The following is a 12,688-nucleotide window of genomic DNA, read 5'->3' as shown; positions in this document are numbered from 1 at the left end:
GGGAGACAGGCTCAGGGAGGCTGAGTGACATGCTCCCAGGAGGCCACGAAGGGACAGGCGTGGATGGCCGGCAGCACAGGCTGTCTGCGTGACTCCGCGTCGAGTGAGTGTGTGTGTGTCTGTCTGTCTGTCCACTTGGGGCCCCTCCCCTGGACACGTCTCCTCCCCACCCTGGGCACAGGTCCTGTGGCAGGTGGTCTTGGCGTCCCTGTGTCCACCTTTCTCCTGGTCTCAACTTCCCCTGGCGATGTGTGGCCGTAGGTAAATTCCTCAGCCCGTGTGCACTTTCATTCTGTAAGAGGAGGACACTAGCAGCCCTTTCCGTCTGGGGCCCTTGTGAAGCATAAATTACCCAGCACTTTGGAGTGCTTAGACCAGAACCGGCGTCCGCAGTGTAACACCCGGTCTTTTAACTGTGGGTGGCTGTGATCTGCTGTCCTTCGAAATGTCCTATCTATGCTATCGGTCAGCCCTTGGCGCCTGCCACTGGGCTCACTGCTGAGCCAGCCGTATTTGAGTGCTGGGGATATAATGATTAGGAGGGAAAACAAAATGTGAGTCCCTAATTCGTGAGAGTGAGAGACAGAAGCAAGCAGGTAACTACACAAGTGGATGCGAACTCACTGGTGCCACCATGTGTGGAGAGAGGCCTGGGCATGGGAGGGTCTGCCCAGCTTAGGGGGCTGGGGAAGGCTTCCTGGGGAAGGGATGACTCAGCTGAGGTCTGAGCAGGGAGGAGGGCAGAGGAGGCCACAGGTGCAAAGGCCCTGTGCAGGTGACATAAGGTGCTGGAAGGAGGCCGGAGTGGGTGGAGCAGAGAAGGGGACATGGGCAGGATGAAGCTAGAGACGTGGGCCGGGGCGCCCCACAGGCCACTGTGTAGGCCTTTTTCATGACAGCAACAGGGAGCTTTGGAAGGTTTAGGGGGGAGGGCAGGGACGTGATCCAAGTTCCAAGTTGAAAAGCTCTCTGGCCGAGATAGCAATGAGCTAAGGGCCCCAGAATGATCCAGGCAAGTGGTAGGCTAGGCGGGGGTGGAGTTTGAAGGAAAGGGGATTTGAAGAGGGGTTCGGGAACCACCATCAGCTGGCTCAGTTGTGAGCGGTGTGTGGGGGGCAGAGGGAGGACAGAGAGGAAAGAGGGAGGAGGGAGAAGGCCATGAGCTGACTCTGGTCTCCCGCTCTGCTGCCGCGGGGTGGTGTGTGCTTGCGAGCTAGGCCCCGTGGGAGGAGCCGGCCCAGGCACGATGAGAGTGTGGGGCCCGCGCGGCGCGCCGGAGCTGCCCTCCCGACAGGAGGAGAGGCCCAGCAGGCAGTTGGATGTTACCAAGTTCATTCTTCAGAGCCAGGTTTTGACCTCCTCGTCCTGGGCCTCCCCCCACTTCTCTGAAGACAGACAGTGAGGACATGAGTCCCCAGACAGTCCACACGGCAGGAATCCTTCATACCTGGGTTCACATCCTGCCTCTATAGCTCTGTGACCTTGAGCAAGTCACTAACCTCCCAAACCTGGTTTCCTTATCTGCACAGCAGGTTTGCTTGGAGAATGGTGGTAGCTGTCAAATGAGTCAGTGGGCCTTAAGTGTCACTAAACGATGGCTGTCGCTGGGTCATTTATCACACAAGCATTCACAGGCAGGCACGTATCCGAACACCACACACTGGTATTCGGGACACACACTGGCCAGGCTGTGGCTGTTTGTGGTCTGGGATCCCTGTTCAGACTCTGCGACATAGCCTCGGGCTGGCTGGGGAGTGGGCCTGCTCCGTGGGCCCCGTGCCTCCTCGAGTCCCCAGGCACGTGGCCCGGGACCCTTCCTGCTGCAGCAGAAGGAGGAGTTGTCCGAGCGGTTCCCTGCCGCGGCCCTGACACCCTGTGCTCTCCGTAGCTCGGCTCGCTGGGACGCCCGCGAGCCGCAGTCCTCTGAGCCCAGCAGAATAGACAGCAAAAAGCGGACACTTCAGTTGACAAGGATGTTGAGAGAAAGAATCTTCTGATTAGCTCAACTTCTCCTTCCAACAGAGCTTTCTTAAAATCACTTCACCCTTCTTGTTGAAAACCAAGCAAGTATGCAAAGTATAGGTCACATGAGTGTCACAACCGTGGGCCACCTCCACGTCATTGTCACAGTGGGCCCCAGCAGCCCCAAGACTGTAGGGGTCTGCTTTATGCTCTTACTCTTGATGAGGACTCTGAGTCTTCAGCAGGCAAAGCGATTTGCCCGAAGCCAGACCCTGTGGCCAGGGCAGCCCGTCTGGAGGAGGGGACCCTAGGTCGGGGCCCGCGCGGTCTGAGCACACATCACAAGCCGAGAGCAGCTGAGCACAGACACGCATGTGTCTGAGCAGGGTCATTACAGGTGGGGAACCTGGAGGCCACAGAAGGGAGGGCCGGGTGGGCAGAGGCCAGTGGGGCACGGGAAGAGGCTGCTCCACGCAGGTGTCCCAAAAGGCAGGAGCTGCCTGAGCATTCCCTGTGCCCTGCTGTCGGCAGGCACTTCTCGCACGTCACCTCGTGTGCGCGTCACGGCTGCCCAGGAGGTCGGCACCTCTTTAGAATGCGGCAGTGGGCTCAGGGAGAGCCTGGACAGGGCGGGGCCTTGGCGTGTGGAGAGCCAGGGATGTCGTCGGACCATTTCCAGGCCACCGTTTGTGCAGAGGAGAGACCAGAATCCCGGAGGGGCACTGTGAGGGGAGCAGTCTGGGGTCTGCGGCAGGCAGGCCTTGTCCCTCCCGCAGCAGCAGCTGTCCAAAGGGTGGGGTGTGCGTGCACGTGTGTGCACAGGTGTGCGCATACGTGTGTGCTGTGCATGTTCAGAGCCACGGGTACCCAGCCTCAGGCGACTCCAACACTGAGGGCCTCGGAGCGTGAGAGCGCCTGCGTGGTCTCGCTGCTGCGGCCTTTTGTCCTCCACCCGCCCCCCGTCACGGCAGCAGGCTTGGAGAGCCCCCCAAAACGCCTGGGGTGGCCATCCAGGCCTCGGCTTGGCAAAGGCTGTATTGGGGGCATGTTAGTGGTGACCCTGGTTGCAAGTGATCCATGACCTTGGAGCACTTACCTCCGTTCACTCTCCCCCGTGGGACGAGCGCCTACCGCCACACTCGGCGGCATGGAGATCTCTCCCGAACAGGTAGTGTGGGTGGAAGAGGCCAGGTGTGGACGAGTGTTTACAATGCCATTGACGTGAAGCACAGAAGTGGGCTGCACTGAGCTGTGTGTTAGCAGGCAGGATGGTGGCTGCCCTTGGGCCTGTGGGCACGGGGTGCGCCCTGTTCCTTGGCCCGGGCTGGCTTCCCAGGTCGGCTGGCTCTGTGAGAGGCCACCGAGCCGCTCACTTCTGATTCTGCACATCACGTGGTGCCTTACCCGTTGCTGGGCTCCTGCCCTGATCTCTGCACCTACTGGTGAAGGCACTGTGCTCAGTGCTCGCACGCACTCGCCCAGTCTCCTTATGTGTACTTCTCACATCGTCATCACGCCCATCAGTCCCATTTTACAGGTAAATAAACTGAGGCTGAGAGCGGTTCCGTACCTTGCCCGAGAGCCCACAGCTAGAAAATTGGCAGAGCTGCAATGCCCATTAGACAGTCCTCACGGGCTCCTCCTGTCCCCGCCGACCTGCCCCCAGCCCCAGCCCTGGTGAGCTGATGGGCCCTGTGCTGGCTGCCCGCAGTGTCGCGTTTCTCCAGCCCGAGGGTGACGCCCCGCCTGAGCCGCAAGCGGGCGCTGTCCATCTCCCCGCTCTCGGATGCCAGCCTCGACCTGCAGCGGATGATCCGCACCTCGCCCAACTCGCTGGTGGCCTACATCAACAACTCGCGCAGCAGCTCGGCCGCCAGCGGCTCCTACGGACACCTGTCGGCAGGTGCCCTCAGGTGAGCCCCACGGCCCGAGGGCCGGAAGCTGGGGGGGAGGGGCTGGCTTCTCAGTTGGCGCTTTCAACCGGAGGAGAAAGACAGCACTTGCTGTTTTGTGAATCTGCATACTTGCAACCTTTGCATGAGTTCAAAGCCAGTAATGTGAAAACACCTGGCGTATCGTCAGGGACTGAGCCCGTCATAGATGATTCATTTGTGAAATTGAAGGTGTTTGATGTCGAAGGTGGCTTTCCTGGTATTTCACAAGGTGTGATAGAGCAGCCAGGCGTTGCCCAACATTGAAGGCCACACGAGGCGTGACACTGACGTGGGCCCGAGCTCTAGGCAGGCCTCCGGGCTGGCAGCAGGTCTCCCCTGTGGCCAAGTCACGGCAGACCCGCGCTTCGTTGACACCAGTCACCTTTCTCCCCTCTCCGCGGCCCTGGGCTACCTGAGGGCTCAGACCCCAGCCAGCTTGACTGACACTCATGGCCTCCCGATTTTTCTGAGAGAGGCCCGGAGTTGTTAGTTAGGAATGTCAGGAGAGTGCAGCCCAGGGACCCAGAAATAGAAGTAATAACAACTACACCTTTTGCTGCATAGCAAATCGCTCCAACATTTAACGTTGGAAACAACAAGCATTTATTTCTTCTGACCCCAGTGGCTCAGCTCTGGCTCTCTCAGAGGCCGAGGTCAAGCTGTCAGCCAGAGCTGCAGCCACCTGGGGCTTGACCAGGCCAGGGCGGCTCGCTGACGGCTGTCAGCAGGGCGTCCGTTCCTCGTGCCCGAGCCTCTCCACCGGGCTGCTGGAGTGGCCTCCCAGCATGGCAGCCAGCCCCCACCCAGAGCAAGTGGGCAAGAGCCATGCTGTCTTTCTTGGCGTAGCCTCAGAGGCCAATATTCCCTCAGTGTCCCGCTATGGAAAGAGCGGCTCCAGGCCGGGCGCGGTGGCTCACACCTGTAATCCTAGCACACTGGGAGGCCTAGGCGGGAGGATTGCTCAAGGTCAGGAGTTCAAAACCAGCCGGAGCGAGACCCCCGTCTCTACTTAAAATAAAAAGAAATTAATTGACCAACTAAAAATATATGTACAAAAAATTAGCTGGGCATGATGGCGCATGCCTGTAGTCCCAGCTACTCGGGAGGCTGAGGCAGGAGGATTGCTTGAGCCAGGAGTTTGAGGTTGCTGTGAGCTAGGCTGACGCCACGGCACTCACTCTAGCCTGGGCAACAAAGTGAGACTCTGTCTCGAAAAAAAAAGAGCGGCTGCAATGCAAGTGGTGTGATAGAGCCTTGGCGTGCAGAGGAGGAGAAGGAATAATGTGAGCTGGGGACTCGGCATGCTTCCTGGGGGAGGGGCATTAGAACAGGCCTCGGAGGACAGATGGGGTGTACGTAGTCAGGGAGCATCAGCAGTGGAGGTGCCAGGCTGTGGGGGAGGGGAGCCTGGCCCCTACTGGGGCTCACCTGCCGGTGTGAAGGTTGCATCCTGGGATAGGACCTGGGAGCTCAGTGCAGAAGGTCAGGCCTGTGTGGCAAGTAGTAGGGAGCCACTGCTGGTTCTAGAGTGAGGGAAAGCCGTGGTGATGGAGGGTTAGCAACATGTTCATCCCGGTCCCCCGGGCAGGGCTCTGCCCAGAAGGCGTCCGCCTGACAGAGCCTCACTACCCCCCCACCTTGTCTGCTCTCATCGCAGCCCAGCCTTCACCTTCCCCCACCCCATCAACCCCGTGGCCTACCAGCAGATCCTGAGCCAGCAGAGGGGCCTGGGCTCGGCCTTCGGACACACCCCACCCCTGATCCAGCCCTCGCCCACCTTCCTGGCCCAGCAGCCCGTGGCCCTCGCCTCCATCAGTGCCACCCCCGCCCAGCTCAGCAGCAGCAGCAATTGTCTGAGCGACGCCAGCCAGGTAGGTGGGTGCAGGGTGGCTCCTGGGTACTTGTCCAGACCCCTGAGGGCTGCTCACCGCCGCTCGGGCTGGGGGCCTGCGAGACTCCGGGCCCGTGTCTGGCTGCTGGGGTGCCTTCTGGGCAGTGACCGCCTGGTGGAAAGGGCCTTGGCCGGGTCAGGAGACCTGCCTTGGTGCAGGGCAAGCTCCTAGCCTCTCAGTCCCGCTGTTCTCTGTCCAATAAACATAATGAGTAAACAGAGAAACTCTCGAATTCACAGGTCCTGGCCCCGTGTAGGTGTGGCACGCATAGTATGCGAAGGGGATGGTGAGCGAGCGATGATAATGCTGTCCAGGTCGCTCACCGTGGGCTTTCACGGACCGCCTACGTGGCCTTGCCGGTGGGCCCTGGGCGCCTGTGCACCCTAGCACGCTGCCTGCATGTGCCAGGTGCCGTTAGCATCTGGCGGCTGAGCGAAGTCCTGTTTTGCAGCTGAGGACACGGAAAGGCGTAGGCTTTGGAACCGGTCAGACCATGGTGTGGATCCTGACCTGCCGGAAAGCGCCTCTCTCTGCATGCGCTAACTCAGCTGTAAAGCGGGGGCCCGCGGCCTGTGTCTGAACGAGCTCACGTGCACAGAGCCCCCACATGCCCGGATCCCGGGTAGCACTCAGATCGACAGTGCTAAAGGCCAGGAGACTGCCCCAGGCCCCCGGCTGGCGAGAGGCAGAGCCCTGCTGTGGCCATGTCCTGGGGAGGAGGATGGGACGCCACGCGGTTTAAAAGTGTGCCCTGTTTCAGAGTGTCCTTCCTCTGCACCCCAGGGCTCCCGCAGCCCAGCACCTTCCCCGACAGTCACTGTGGCTCCCGAAACACCGCCTGCTGCTGCCGCTGCAGCCCCTCCTCCGGGGAGCCAGGCCCCGAGGCCCGCTCTGGAGGCTGGGAAGTGGAGTCTCATTGGGACAGGGGCTGGGGTGCCCGCACTGTCCACAGAGGGGCTCTTTCCCTTCTCCTGCAGTCTTGGGAGGGGCCGGCCGAGGTCTGGGCGCTGTCCTGGGCATGCCCTGGCTGGGGGACCCCGTTTCTGATACTTCAGCACAGAGTCGGTCCGGGCATCCCGTGTAGGGAGGTCACGGAGGTAAAATCCGAAGAGAATGTGGGTGTCCCTGCCCCACCCCTGTGTGACGGGCGGTCCTCTGCCTCCCTCAGAACAAGCAGAGCAGCGAGTCGGCCGTGACCAGCACCGTCAACCCCGTGGCCGTCCACAAGCGCAGCAAGGTCAAGACCGAGGCGGAGGGCCTGCGGCCAGCCTCCCCGCTGGCCCTGACTCAGGTAACCGCCGTGCTCGCCCCTCGGGCTGGGGCCAGGCGGGTCTCCCCCGGTTGGCTGCCTTGGGGCCATGGCCCGGTGATGGCCGGCGGCCTGCAGGGGCGAGTGCGACCGGGGTAGGGCGGCGGCACACTGAGCTGGCTGTCTCACCGCGTTGTCCAGTACCGCCCGTGCTGCGTGCTCATCACACATGTGCTCATCATACATGTGCTCATCACACGAGCTGGGGCGCTCGGCCAGCCTCCCCCTGCCGTCTCTCCCACGCCTCCCTGCAGCAACACCGCCCTCAGCCAGGCCGAGTTGCCTGTCCCTGACCCGCTCAGGGCCCTCCGGCTGCTGTCTGTCCTGGAACCCCCCCTTCCCTGCCACCTCAGCCTTCCCTCGCCCTCCTGGGTGGCGAGACTTCGCTGCAGGGCCACGCTGGGTTCTCGCCTGACACACCAACACGTGCCCTAAGCCGTGGGGAGGTGGCACTGTGGGAGCGGTGCCTGGCTGGGTTCAGCGTCACCAGGGTGTGCTGGGCCTGGCGCGCAGTTGCTGTGAAGCCGTGATTCTGATGATGAGCGTGCGAGGAGGCCAGGGCAGGTCGGGGCGGGACGCAGGACGGGTCCTGGCGGGAGGAGCGAGAGGCGGGGCCACCTCCAGAGACCTGCCGCCTCCTCTGGTCCCCCAAGACGGCGCGCCGTGTGCCGCGCACGGCATGTCTGCTGACCTCCAGGGCAGCCCTCGCCCCCCAGGGCCTCTCACGGTGGCCCGGTCTTCACGTGTCACTGCAGAACACTCGCTGGACACCAAGGATGCTTGGGGTCTCCAGCTCGGCTCTCCTGAGCCATCCTTTATCGGACCGCAAGCCATCAGGCATGCTCCCAGCACTTAATTTTCATGAAATATTGGTTCCTGTTATTGTCAAGCAAACAGAGAGGTTGGTGACAAATTCCTCTCCCCTCACCGACACCAAAGCCAGTCTCAGCATGATGCATGGTTGCCACCAGGCCGGCCATCTTTGGGCCTTTGAAATTGATGGTGGCGCACACAGCCAGGGAAGATGAGCACGCGGAACGGCACGGCCACGGCGCTGGGCAGGCGCTGAGCACCTAGGAGCCGCGGCCACCGCCAGTGGGGCCCTGTGCCGGCCTCGAACCCAGGCGGGGCACACAGGCCTCCCGCTGCCCAGCCTGGCTCCACACGCGTGTCTGAGAAGGAAAGCCGCTCATCACGAGGAGCCTGCCTCCCGTCGCTCCGCGTCCTAGTCCCTGACCCAGGGCTCACCGGCTCATTCGCAAGGCGGGCGGGCTCGCTCTGCGTCGGCAGAAAACACGGCGACGAGCCCTCTGCTGGCGCCAGCTCCGCCAGGCCCGTGGCCTCCGCCGCCCTCCGCTCGGCATGCAGTCCGTCCTCCTCCACGTCCTCTCTGAGTGCGCAGGGCGTCGCACGTGGACCTCCAGTTTTCCGAGGTGCAGGCAGGGCGGCAGGAGGCTGGTCCACGCCCCTTGGCCTCACGCCAGCAGCCCCGACCATCCCGTTGCCGAAGAGCTGGGAGCTCCGGCACCTTCCCGTGAGCGCGGCCCCTGGAGTTCCTGTGGGACACGTCATCGTCCTCCCCCAGAACAAGTGGACTAGGTGGACGGTCCTCTGGGAAGGAGCCGGGAGCCCCCTGCAAGGGCTCCTTGCAGGCGCGGTGGAGCGCGGGCCGGCGCCGTGCGGCCGCGGCGGGCAGCCAGGTCCCGCCTGGTGGCCCGCGCTCCCGGAGCAGACTCGGCGCGAGGACTGCGTCGTGATGGGGCGGCTGTGGCCTCTGCTGCGCTGAGCCCCGGCGCCAGTGAGCGCTGGGGTTGTAGACGGGGGAGGCTACCCTTCCCCCTCTGCCTGACTGTTTCCCCAGAGGCTGTCTGGAAACACAGAGCAGCTCCCTGCTGGCTTTGGGAATGGTTCGAAATGTAAAGCAAGGCTTGGCAACACCTGCCTCTGCTCGGCTTCGCTCCGGCCTGCCCGGCAGACCCGGGACCGCCGACTGGGACCCCTCCCAGCCTGGGGCACCTGCGCCCCCCTCCCCCTGACCCCGGGCCGATACCTCTGGCCTGTCCTCCTGTCCTTTGCCCAGAGTGCCCCGGCCAGCTCGGGTAAGCATCAGCTAGGAGGGGCACAGCTCTGTGGGTTCATTCCCAGTGTTTTGCTAGTTTGGGAGTAAAAGACTTTGTCCTCTTTGAAAGGAATTTCAGGCACCCGTGATGGTGTGAAGGAATGTCGCAGGGGCTTTGCCTTCACCTCCTTGAAATGGCCACGTGGGCCCTCACCTGGTCGGGACAGCAGGTCCAGAGCTAGGCTGCCACCGACCCACCGTGTGTTCCAGGCAGGGCACGCCAACCCCTCTCAGAGCCCCAGATTCCTGCTCTAACACAAGACCAGGGACGCCCGTGTCCGGGGGCTGCTGCAGGGCAAACCGGCTCCCCAAGGGAAACCAAACCAAATACGCCAAAGTCGCCGCCCGCCCCGCTCCCCCTGTTCTGCTTGCGTGTCAGCGCACCCAGGATGTGAAGGGACACCTTGGTGGCGACCAGCCGGCATGGAGAGGAGGGAGGGGCCCCAGGACGCTGTCTGACGGGAAGAGCTGTGGATGGGGGCTGAGCTGAGGAGAGGAGAGACAAACGCCGCTGGGCGTGTGTTGCAAGTGCGTGCACGTGTTGGCGTGTGTGTGTGCACGCACATGCGTCCACACTCGTACCAGCCCAGTGTCCTTGGCACAGAGTGCACGGGCTCCTAGCCACCGCTCCACAGGGCAGGCGTCAGGACACGGCTCACGAGGGTGTACTCTCCCCCAGGAGCAGCTGGCTGACCTCAAGGAAGACCTGGACAGGGATGACTGTAAGCAGGAGGCCGAAGTGGTCGTCTACGAGACCAACTGCCACTGGGAAGACTGCACCAAGGAGTACGACACCCAGGAGCAGCTGGTGCACGTAAGCTCCGCGCCCCACCGCGGGCAGAGCCCAGGCCACACAGGACCTTGAGTCTTCCAGGCCCTGCACTAGAGAGGAGGGGCCAGAGGACGAGGCCACAGGAGATGGCCTGGGCCACGTCCCCTGCAAACGGGAGGCATGATTACTTTAAGTGTGCCTTGTTTCTAAAAGGAGGCTTTCAAATACATATGTAGTACGAGAGGTTAAAAGAAAAATAAGTAAGTGAGAAAATCAGGGGAAAAGGAACAATAACGTAAAACCCGGAGTAGAGTTAGCACTAAAAACTAAATGCTGTGAGATAGGCTCTACATACATAGCTTTTTTCTGAGCTTCCTAGCAGCCAATGCAAAGAGAGAAATACGATTAGTTAAACCAGCCAGCATCTATAAGATAATGACAAACCTGACTCTGAAGCCTTAAAGAAGCTTCTCTCCTAGGACAAGGAGTTGATGATTTCCTCTTGGAGACCATTCACAGACACCCAGGGTATATGGGTGCTGGTGGGTGTCCACACCCAGATCAGGGAGGGGACTACTTAAAAATGCCTGGGTACTGGCAGTGCAGATGATTAGAGAAGACCCTGAGTGCCCTGAGAGGGTAGGAGTACCTTCAGGGTATTCCTCTTGGTCCCCACTCCAAATTCCCTTACCCAGTAGCACCCCTCACGGTGGCAGTCAAGAGGTAGCGTGTGTGTGAGGAAGGGGCAGGGGCTCTGTGTAGGGCCTGGCTCCAGACCTGGCCGAGCCGTACCTGGCTGATGGTTCTGAGGAAGTGACCCAAGCTCTGTGAGCCTGTTCTCCCCTGTAACGAGGGGTGATATCTACCCCACAGGGTCAACAGTGAGTATGTTCCCTCAGCCAGTCATTTCCATAAACACTCAGCGGGTAGCAGGCACGCTGCACCTGGGACCGCCTCCTCCCTGCTCCGCACGCCAGCCCCCGGCGCTTCTCTCTTCGCCATGCAAAGAGAGCTTGGATTCGCCACACCCCTGGTGAGCGAGTGTCTGTGAAGGTGCCCCGCTAGCTGAATGGCTAGTTTGCTGGAGGAGCGGACACACGTGCGCACGCGTCACCTCCTGTTCACAGGCAGAACCCGTCCCAAAGGGCCTTGCTTGTCCCCAGCTCGGAACTTGCCAATTAGACACACCAACCCCTCTGCTCCCTCCATTCATGCGACTTGCTCCCAAATACTATAGGTTTCTTTTGTGTTTGAGTTTTTCCCCCCCAAATTCTCCCCCAGGAGACCAGGATTTCCCAGCACACCAGTGCAGGCGACATGGAGCTTGTGAGCCAGGGTCTTATCCAATCCCTTCTGGAACTCCAGCATAATTTTCAGCCCATCCCACCTCTTTTGGGTGAACAGCCCCAGGTGGAGAAGGAGCGGTTGGAGCTGTGGTCGCAGGACACATCAGTTAGGTGAAAGAGAAGAGGACAGCGGCTTGGGCCAGGGAGGCCGAGCCAGAGTGTGGGGTGAGGGGGTGGAAGGTGCGTCTGTGATAGGTGGGTCAGCGCCGAGGAGCAGGCGGGGGCTCCTCAAACAGGCGGAGGGTCCCGGCATGCCCCTGCCATGGCAGGGGGACTTCGGCTGCAGGCCTCTCCCTGTGGCCACGTCTGTCCTGGGGCCATAAGTGGTCCCCTCCACTTGACCCTGGAGAGCGCAGGCTCCTTTGTGAGAGGGTAGCCGGACCCCCGCCCAGCTCTGACTCCCCTCCCCCCCAGGAGGAGGGGCGGAGCGTGCGCAGGCGAGCTGGAGCCCCCGGTTGATTATTAACAATTTGTTGCTAAGTAAACCGATAAGAAAAAAATGAAAGGCATTGTCAGGAAGCATTTTTATCATTTGAAAGGCTTTAAAAATGGAAAGTGAGGCTAATATGATAAGATTTCTCTGGAAGTTCAAAGCGCTGTAGATATTTCTTGCTCCAAGGGTGGCATTTGTATGCGTGGCAGTTAGGCGGGTGGCACAGGGCGGGAGGGCGGTTTGCCGTCTTCTGGGGCAGCAGCGTGCTGCCAGCGCCGGTGGTCACCTCTCCACACGGCCTTGGAGGTGACAGAGGCCCACGGCAGCGCTGTCCAGTAGAAGGATTCCGCAAGCCACAAACGCCAGCCATGCATGTTGCTTCACATCTCCTAAGAGCACATTTTAAAAGAGTAAAACGAAACAGGTGAAGTTGATTTTAATAACGTATTTTATTTAACCCATTATATCTGTAAAGTTATTTTGACCTGTAATCAATATAGAACAAAATTATTGAGATATTATACATCCTTTTTTTTTTGCCATTCTAAGTCTCTGAAACTTAGAGACTTAGCGCAACTGGCGTGTGGTTTGCGCTTGCAGCCCATCCCAGCTCAGACCAGCCACATGCCATGTGCGCAAGAGCCCGTGTAGCAGGTGGCCACTGCGCTGGCGGTGCAGGTCTAGAGGCTGTAGGAGGGGTGGTGGGAGGGTGTGAAGGCCCAGAGAGGAGCTGGGAACAGAGGAGAGATGGGGGGCCTCCGAGGCTGCAGTGTCCCCACCCTCGCCATCTGCCTGGGGAAGCAAGCCCAGCCTGACCCGAGACACAGGCAGGGCACAGCCTTGGACAAAGGGAGAGAAGGAAGGGTGGGACTTTGATGGGGCCCTTTGGAGAGAAGCCCTGCAGTGGAGGCAGCAGAACTG

The 12,688-nt window shown here is 60.8% G+C and overlaps 1 protein-coding gene across 1 annotated transcript in view; it reads left to right on the top strand.

Moving 5' to 3' along the window:
- The window catches only part of GLI2 (GLI family zinc finger 2), a 175,821-nt gene that overhangs the window by 148,429 nt on the left and 14,704 nt on the right, over nucleotides 1-12,688 (top strand). Inside the window, exons 5-8 of the mRNA XM_012749770.3 lie at nucleotides 3,674-3,875; nucleotides 5,554-5,767; nucleotides 6,957-7,079; nucleotides 9,896-10,030. Of these exons, the coding sequence (XP_012605224.3) occupies nucleotides 3,674-3,875; nucleotides 5,554-5,767; nucleotides 6,957-7,079; nucleotides 9,896-10,030 (674 nt within the window). The remainder of the gene's footprint in view (nucleotides 1-3,673; nucleotides 3,876-5,553; nucleotides 5,768-6,956; nucleotides 7,080-9,895; nucleotides 10,031-12,688) is intronic.

This window comes from Microcebus murinus, chromosome 8 (assembly GCF_040939455.1).
Source record: "Microcebus murinus isolate Inina chromosome 8, M.murinus_Inina_mat1.0, whole genome shotgun sequence".
NCBI lineage: Eukaryota > Metazoa > Chordata > Mammalia > Primates > Cheirogaleidae > Microcebus > Microcebus murinus.
The sequence above is the reverse complement of the archived record's forward strand: the minus strand, read 5'-3'. Positions and strand labels throughout refer to the sequence as shown.